Source organism: Strongylocentrotus purpuratus, unplaced genomic scaffold (assembly GCF_000002235.5).
Source record: "Strongylocentrotus purpuratus isolate Spur 01 unplaced genomic scaffold, Spur_5.0 spur5_scaffold_2, whole genome shotgun sequence".
Classification (NCBI taxonomy): Eukaryota; Metazoa; Echinodermata; class Echinoidea; order Camarodonta; family Strongylocentrotidae; genus Strongylocentrotus; species Strongylocentrotus purpuratus.
Genome location: NW_022145605.1, coordinates 36,865,907 through 36,875,463, shown reverse-complemented (window position 1 = coordinate 36,875,463; position 9,557 = coordinate 36,865,907). Strand labels below are relative to the sequence as shown.

General features: G+C 36.8%; 1 protein-coding gene across 1 annotated transcript; it reads left to right on the top strand.

The window, feature by feature from the left end:
* The first annotated feature begins 395 nt into the window (after positions 1-395).
* Positions 396-8,502, top strand: LOC586976. The gene is made up of 3 exons (XM_003726590.3): positions 396-640; positions 2,017-2,305; positions 8,025-8,502. Exons 2-3 carry the CDS (start codon positions 2,037-2,039, stop codon positions 8,323-8,325), a joined length of 570 nt encoding a protein of 189 aa, XP_003726638.2. The 5' UTR covers positions 396-640; positions 2,017-2,036; the 3' UTR covers positions 8,326-8,502.
* The last annotated feature ends 1,055 nt before the right edge of the window (positions 8,503-9,557 follow it).

Below are 9,557 nucleotides of genomic sequence, written 5' to 3'. Positions count from 1 at the left end.
TGAACATAATGATTAGTTGCAATTTGAATGTACCAATATGATTTGTTTCAATTATTAGACTATTTCCTCGCTATCGCACTGATAAAGAAAATATATCACTTTCTACATTTAAAAGTAAATAATACGCCTATGTAGAATCTGTACAACACAACATTTATTGACCCTATAATTCCTGGACACACTTTTTTCTTCCTCAAAATTAAACTTTACACCGGGTGGGCTTTATATGACATGGTGATATAATACTCTAGCCTCACAGCTAGTGTTACAAGCCATAGTGAAAAGCTACTGTTGACGTGAGAAACCGTCCAATGACGTACGCCTAAATTCACAATATGGTATTTTTCCTCCAAAATATTTTCAATAAACATAATCAGAACTGTGTCAACAATAGTGAATAGATTTCATTCCCCCTCTTTCTCTCTTTCCTTGTGGTCTGCTCTGTTCTTTTTCTTCAGATAAATTTATGATGGCTAACAATTGAATAAATATTGAGAAGCCCAATTGGAAACTCATGAGGCGTCTATAATTCCTCATTTTGGTAATATTTCCTCATTGTGAGACTTTGCCACAGTTAGAGGAGGGACGAACAAGCTAGATTCATGCACAATTGCCATTAACTTCGACTTTGTACAATCTGGTAAGCTGAACTTTGGAACAAACTACCTTTACATGTCAAAAACTGTCAGACTGTCAACCAATTCAAAGCTTTTCTTAAGACACATTTATTCAAAGTTGCTTTTGATGATAATGATGTATATTTCATATGTATCGTAATTTGTAGGTTTATTTGTAATTTTTTGTTTTGTTTGATATGTAATTGTTTATCATTGTATTTTGTTTGTTATAGCGCTTAGAGACGTCGGTGGTAAGCGCTTTGTAAGCACCGTTTTTTTTATTATAATTATCATTCGACCTATAACTTTAAATAATTCTGAATTATCTGTATGTCGATATAGTTATGAGATTGCGTATTAGGACATGTATCCCTCGGAAAACTAACCAAAAGTAACCCCCTATATTTACCCTAAATTGACAAGCTCGAATGGGAATAAGGTTGCTCTTGGAAGTGTGCATTTTCCAGGGGGTACATTAAATTTGTAGGGGTTGTAGTGCGAGAAATTTCATTTTCTATAGGAACCGCAATATTAAATACTTCTGCACACGTTTTCGCGTCAACGCCCCTTTTTGGACAACTCTGAAAGCTTTCGTTAGGCCCGTGATTTAGATACTTGGTCTTGGGCCTTCCTGTGTACATGTTTTGCAGGTATGCCTCCATACCACTCCTTATCCTTCCTCAAGCGGCACTGTACTTTACCGATATTAGTGTTTGGTCACCGTATGCGAGGGAACAAAGCAAGCAATTTTTTTTTTTTAATGCGTTTTAAGCCCATATAAACTCTATTCTTTAATGCGCTTTTCCCTGCGAATTTTGATAAATATGGTTAATGATTTTATGTTTGTTCCTTCCCCTTTTTGTGTGTTTGTATTTCTTTTGCATTTTTTTTTGTGCCCCTCTCGCTGTTTTGCGTTGTTTGCGCCTATTCAAGTGCCGCCCGGGGCATGTGCCCCCTGCCCATTAGATAAGTATAACATTGACCATGTCGTGGCCACTGTATGGGAGTGTCTTGGCCGAGTGGTTTAAGGCGCTTGACTGGAGATGCGAAGGTCGAGGGTTCCAATCCCGACACGGCACTAATATCCTTTGGCAAGATATTAACATGTACTTGCTACTCTCCACCCAGGTGTAAATGGGTACCCGGTAGGATGCGACCGTCATTGTTGGTCAAACAGTTTTTGAGCGTCAAGTAACGCCTGGCTGAAAAGCTCCCCAAGGAGTGGAGACTGCGCACACAGTGTGTGCGGGCAAGTATTGAATCCAATGACCGGGCTAATAGTATATCTGTAAAGCGCTTACAGACATTTGTATTAAGTGCTATATATAAAAGCGGAATATTATAGTATTATTTTCAGTATATTGAAATTAAGTTTATTTCTACCTTTTCTCCTGCACAGAGACTCATAAACCTGTCATCATGTCTGAACGCAAAGCCGTGATCAAGAACGCTGACATGACAGATGAAATGCAGCGGGACGCAATCGAATGCGCCAACCAGTCGATGGAGAAGTTCAACATCGAGAAGGACATCGCCGCCCACATCAAGAAGGAGTTCGACAAAAAACACAATCCTACCTGGCATTGCATCGTCGGCCGCAACTTCGGCAGCTACGTGACGCACGAGACCAAGCATTTCATCTACTTCTACCTAGGACAAGTCGCCATCTTACTTTTCAAGTCTGGATAAATCGTTGTGCTACAAGCCACGAGAGTGTGAACTTCCTGAATTAATAACATTAAAAACTCTTGCGGATTCAGGCTATACCAAGATGCACATTTTTCTTAAATGCTGATATATGTAACATCTCTTCAAACAGTAAAGCATTATAATTGATGTTATATTTCGTACGCATCAAGTATAATCATATATCATCACACATGAGATGGTGGAACGTCGCTCTCTTCATTTTTGTTTTGATCAAAGTATATCCTTTTCTAAATTAAGATGTATAAACTTGGTGCTGTAATCCGTTATCCTGCTTTTTACTGTCTTGTACGCGTAGGTTACAAGTTTATTCCTATGGGGTAACCATGGAGACTGACCTATTTTCCCAATTTCCCAACCATGGCTATTGGGATTTTAGAACTGTTTTAACCATGGTTACTGCGAATTTTCGGGAACAGTTAAAGTTTATGAATGCAATTTCGACCAATCAGATTGCTGGATTACTTAAGTGAGGTATATAATAAAGATTATTTGTTTCAATAAGTGAACACTTATACTATTATGGCCACTAGATTTTGTAGAATTAAGGTGTTGAACTACATTATAATTTCATAATCATTGGTTGGAGTAAGAAATAATGAATTTTCACGTAGGAAATTCAAGGACTTATAATCAGGCGCGTACACAGGGGGGGGGGGGGGGTTAACCCCCCCCCCCCCCTTTGTTATTTTTCTGTGTGTAAACCCCCCCCCCCCCCCCCCTTGGATATTTTTTTTTATTATTATTTTATTTATTTAAGAAGAAAAAAAAATCCCATGGCTGACCTAAAAAAGGTGACCTTACCCCCCCCCCCCCCCCCCCCCCAACGGAGCAAAATGTAAAATTTTCAAATTTCGAGACAAAAAAAAAGAAAAAAAAGTGACCTCTTAGGTCGTAATAATGCAATCGGGTTTTGACAGTAAGAATAATTACAGCTGAAATGGATTGTTCATACATTTGACATTTTATTTCCATAGCCTTATATAGCTTTATGCGATGATTGTATTAACAAAATCTGTATTATTCATAAACAAATTGTATTATGACTTTTGTCTTCTTAAAAACATATTGAAATAAACTGATACTTTTAATTCATAAAAAGATTATATTTCTGTGAATCTTTGAATTATTGTTCATTACCTTAATGATAACAAAAGATAACATGGAGATTGAAATAGAGTTCATCACGAGCAACATAAATAAGAATCGCATTTGCAAATGCTGATAATAGTTCTTTGCTCTCGAAACAATGTTAACCTCTGTAACAGCAAAGCTTCTCGAGCATAAAGCCGACATGATTACTACTTTGATTCGATTCAATTAAGTTCCATTCAATAATTAACCCGTTGACAACTGGATTCTCGCATTCCCATAGGCTCTATACAGGAATCATCCGGTTCCAGTAGACAATGGGTTTATATTTACAGATGCATAATCAACCGTTTAAATCATACATAATTATATTATCCATACTCTACGAACTCAAAACATATTAGGAATGCTTTTAGATTTAGTTTATGAAACGATGATGTACAAAACGAGAAAAAAATCACGTCTTTGCCTTAAAACAAATGGCTCTCATTCTCACTTTCTTTCTTCATACTTCCCTTTATCCCTTCTCCCCCCCCCCCCCCCCTCACCCTCACTATCTCTCTCTCTCTCTCTCTCTCTCTCTCTCTCTCTCTCTCTGTCCCTCTCTCTGTCTCGCTCTCTCTCTATTTCTCTCACTCCCACTCTTACTCCCACTCATTTCTGTGAATTATCTTCCCGTCTACACCTAGGCATATAGTGGGTACTCACAATTCGCTGTTATTTTATTTGGTAACAACTTACGTGTCAAAGTCGCCATGGCAACTTAACGCCTCTGTGACGCCCATGAATTGAATATTTAGACCATGATTTAATACAACATACACACAATTGATTTTTGCAAACAATTATAGAATCATAACGTTGATATATTATATTTTTGTCTTCAGACTTTCGGATTCAAAATTGTAAAAAAAACACACCACTGTCTGAAATATAATATGAGAAAAGATAAACCTGCATTATAATACAAATCGTTGAAAGATATTTTACGAACAGGTGAAAGAACAAAGGATCACCAGCCTTTTCCCTATCTCTAAGCAACCGGAAAAGAATATCAATGATTCCCTCTTCCAACTCACGGCCGAGAATTTTTTCTTTTCTTTTTAGAGAGAGATATCAACGAATATATTGTGATTCATTTCAATAAAATATAACATGACAATCACTTTAAAAAGGTCATGATGAGACTGTTTATTAAAAACAATATTTCTGAGGACTTCATTGCTGGTGATAGTACCTGCTTTTATCGGACAAGAAGAAACGTGGTGTAATGAATATATTAGTTAGAGTGAAAGTACGATGTAAGTTGAATATCTGCTAGCATAAATTAGAATAAAAAAGACTTACGGCTTACATGAGTTATACCTCATAGAGGCATATAGTAGTGGTTTATAGTAAGTTGAAACCATGTGGGCGTTTTTGCCCAATAGCAGGTGTTACTACTTTTTTGTTTAGGCCTTATGAAATACGTGTGACCCCGAAAAAAAATCATAATAGAGATAAATGCATTTACTCGTACACGGTTCTCGAGCAGCAAACAAGACAGTAGAGTGTTGCAATCCTATTTACTCTTTATTAAATATTTTCACCCGGCACGATCAACAGTCCATGAATTGATCAGACACTGTTAGAATGAAGATCCTCACACCTATTATTTATATTAGACAACGTGGTCTCTCTCTCTCTCTCTCTCTCTCTCTCTCTCTCTCTCTCTCTCTTTATATATATATATATTTATATAGACCTACAGAAAAATGTATATACATAGTCATGTATATATGTCACTCTCTCTCTCTCTGTCTCTAACTTGAAGGTCTCTCTCTGTGTCTCTCTTTTATTTTTCTTCTCTCTCTCTCTTTCTTTCTCTCTCTCTCTCTCTTCATCGTTTTTTCGTTCCCTTCTTCAGTCTAACTCTCACTCTTATTGTCTCTTTGTGGCTATATTACTCTCTATCTCGTCACACTGATGTTGAAATGATGACATTCATAAGTTATCACATACTGTTAAAATTCAGTTTATTAGAAATTAAATATGCCAATTACACTTCTCTTAATTGCTATCGGTATGCTTGTATAGTTTAATGTTCACTTTCATCATGCATGAAACAGGACTGAAGACATTTTTCAATTTTTTGTTTTTGTGTTATATTTTAAACTAGTTTTTAAGAGTGTCTGGGTATATGGGTCTCGTAAAAGTTTGGTCTCATGAAACCTGAAAAAATGGACCTCTATTGAACTAGGCCAGAACCTTCCAGAAATCGTCGTCGCCCCCCCCCCCCTCCGATATTGTATCTCATTAAAGGTACTATGTCCTTTTTGCAGATCTCAAATTCTGTAGAATTTTGCAGGAATTATGAATATGTCATGTATGTCCTTTCTGTGAAATTTAAACGTTAGCAGTGTCCTAATATTCAAATTATGCAAGGAAACCCGTTTACTTGCTACACTTCACTGTCAGACATATTGGCCCGAATTCACAAAGGAGGCTTGTCGACAAACCAAGGTTTGTCGACAAAAGATAAAAAAAGATGATGGCTAAAATTAAATTGATTGAATCTTTGCGCAGCATAAAACATATGACCATTCGGTACAATGGTATAAAAATCAAGACTATTACTTATTGGCTCTATAGCTCCTAACTTTTCCTAAGTCGATTTGACAACTATTATTCGTTATTTTCCCACTTGAAGACATTTTCAAGCCCCACCTTTTATAGGGAAGTTCTAAAGTAGTATTATCATTCAAATGCCGTTGGAATTTAACCTTTTCATTTTTTGGGCCTGCAAATGGGACGTAGTACCAGGTGCGGATCCAGGATTTCTTAGGGGAGGGGCCCAACCCCCCCCCCCCAAAAGGTAAAAATCACGTGTTTTTACATTATTTTTTCTCAAGGGGGATCCGCCACTGCATAGTACCTTTAACCTAATGGTAGAAATAAAATTCTTACACAAATTTTCGCAAGCATGAGCACAATATATTACTATTCTTATTATTCCTCGTCAGACCTGATTGAAAATGTTCTTAGATAATTCAACAAAGACAGGAACTATCAATCATGCATGCCAATGCAGCGCACCCACTTCTAAAACCCTTACATGTCACCAAAAAGGCCGTAACAGAATAAATATTGAAATTCTGGCAGAAAAGTAGAAAAAAGTGGCTTTTCTATTCATCTTCCCTTAATCCGTGGGTGTGGGAATAATGCTAGGAATTCCAATGTCAATATCTTTTATGAAATCAGTGAATGTGTTATAAGCTACTGTTAAAAGCTACTGAGTTTGGGAGTTTGAGTTGAGGCTCAAGGGTATTAATCAAACAATGAAAAGGATTGAAGATGAAGTTTATGAAGGAAATATCATTGACCTGTTGAATTGTTTGTCGACAGGTTTTTATGAGTCAAAAGCAAACAATAATGACAAATATGCACTTCTTTATCAAAACACTATTCGCGATTTTATAGGAGTTTGATCACTTTGTCATAGTCGCCATTCGGATAGAGAGTGAGGGGACCATCTCGGCATATTAATCAAAACAAATCAAAATAGAAAGAAGCTGGGTCAAATCTGAAGAGCTACTTCAAATATTGAAGGTGAGATACAAAACATATTGACATACTTTCTTTGATTTCCTTTCATGATTCTACTGAAAAGAAGAAAAGGGTTGTCTATTTTCTAAATCTTTATCAAAGATGTCTTTTGTGATGATGGGGAGTGAGGAAAGCGTAGCAAAGTTCACATGTCAATACCCTTCATTTTGTTATCGAAGGGGCAAAGGGTCGACCGATATGTATTTATGTATTTATGGTTTCCCCCTGTATTATCCCATTTTAACGTTGAAGGTGATTTTCGTGAATTAAACTTTGTAATAGCTTTGCGTCGCTCAAATGGGTCAGGAGTAAAAAAGAAGATTACTACTTTGTTTGCAAATCAAGAACTGTTCATTTCGTTTCCTTTCATGTTGAAGTTATATGGCTGAATAAGTCCTTCTCTTTTGATAGAAAATGAACAAAATGTTTTTCATTACAAAATCAGGTCACAGATTCACCGAGATAATACATAGATAATACATTTTCACCAGGATAATGTAGTTTGATTTGTCATGTTTACAAGCTTCAGATAAATAGCTAACAAGGCCACTGCAATTAAAATAACCGATTCCTTTGTGTCATAAAAAGAAATATGATTCGCTAGGAATGGCCTAATGTCATGAATGAAAAGGCATACTTTGTAACGTTAATTACATTTGAACATGTGCATGTGCATCAAATGAGAATAAGTGTCAACGTAATTATGAAGTACAATGTTTACATTCGGGAATCAACCCCCTAATGTGTGTTTACAAAAGTCCACATTCTTGTTATTGTTTGAGATGGAGCGCACATTCAAATAGTCACCAGGAAAACCGTTTAAACCATTTTAACCTATAAAACAAACAATTATATTATTTTCTTTACCAAACATAGTTATTTTTTATTTAAAAAAAACCCATTCAGAATACCCAGCGTATGTTTATGATATTAACAGACAGTCCTTTCACTTCTAATTTTTTCAGAAAGAGTGCAAATTGGGATTTTCCTCTTCTCGTGATCTTTCACTTCGATTCCGCTCTCCATCACGATGTCGATCTCGAATCGTACCCATCTAACCGGCGACAAAGCCGTCATCAAGAACGCCGACATGGACAAAGACATGCAGAATTCCGCGACCGATGTTGCCGCCATCGCCTTCGGGAAATACCAGATGGAGAAGGATGTCGCCGCCTACATCAAGAAGGAATTCGACAAGGTGCACAGTCCTGCCTGGCATTGCATCGTCGGCCGCAACTTCGGCAGCTACGTGACACACGAGACGAAGAACTTCATCTATTTCTACTTGGGGCAGACAGCTGTCTTGCTTTTCAAATCAGGATAAAGTGTTAAAAGCTAATAAATGGATTGGAAACAAACGCATGGACTTTAAAAGCAAACAGATGGACTGGTAAAGAAGCGATGCCTTTTGATTTTAGCGGCGAGGTGTAAATATAATCGGTTAATCACAAAGCCATTTTAAGAAGTATGAAAGACTTGTATATTGACATCTGCTTAACTATGCTATCAAGCCGTAGACAGTTTCTTGAAAATATGGAATGACCGTGACTGAGAAGGGATATATGACTATTTAGTATACAAGCATAACCTATATTCATACAATCGTATCTACTGTGCGTTCGAAACGTGTATTACTAATAGTTCTCCTACAGTCGTGTCCCTTTTAATAAAACAAACCATTTCATTTATTATGAGTCAGTTCTCATAAAATTGTAACTCCCTTTTAATAAAACAAACCATTTCATTTATTATGAGTCAGTTCTCATAAAATTGTAACTCCACACACAAAACAAAAGTCGGGTTGAGTGAAGAAGGGTTAACGGTCTATGCACCGCATATCTTGTTTCATTGTACGTTTGATTATATTGTATTTACGCATTACTGCTCTCAGTATAGGAGATATTTGTGTTTTTTTCGTTCGTGAAATAGACAGACGCCATCTGTCGGTATTAGAATTATATCTCATATACCAAAAATCTCGCAACACGATAAATAAGTGACATGACAAATGATATAGCTTGCATATCTTGACGGTCGCAGGGAAAGTAAAAATATTACATAACCCACATAACCAGTGGCGTACGCAGGATTTATTCAAGAGGGTGTTTGCAAATTTGGAAATCGCGCCGACCGACATTTAGCTAATTGGGGGTGGGGGGGGGGGGGGGGTTATGTAAATAATTATGTGTAATTATATGTAGTTAATTATGTTAAGTGATAATATTTTGTGTTCTCCATTCATCTTATTCATCTTGGGTTAAGTATTGTTGATGTGTTTATATAAAGCAAATTACCACCTTACTTTACTCTGGGCCTGGTCTACATGTATCCTATCAAGGAACATCAGTATTAGCTGACTACTGATCTGACTATAGCCCATGTTCTTACAACATTACCAGTACACATAACACGATGACTAACACAATTAAATGAGGCATACAAGACGAGCTGTAATCTCAGACAAAACGGGTGTCGTTTTTTCGTTCGGAATAGTGATGATCATAATGCCTATGGTGGAATGAGCAAGGAGAGTAGTAGAAAAGTGGTAAAGTAGTG

Coding starts and splice junctions, on each gene's coding strand:
- LOC586976 (XM_003726590.3), top strand. CDS start 2,037: ATGTCTGAACGCAAAGCCGTGATCAAGAACGCTGACATGACAGATGAA. Junction 2,306..8,024: donor TTACTTTTCAAGTCTGGATA/AATCGTTGTGCT, acceptor GATTCCGCTCTC/CATCACGATGTCGATCTCGA.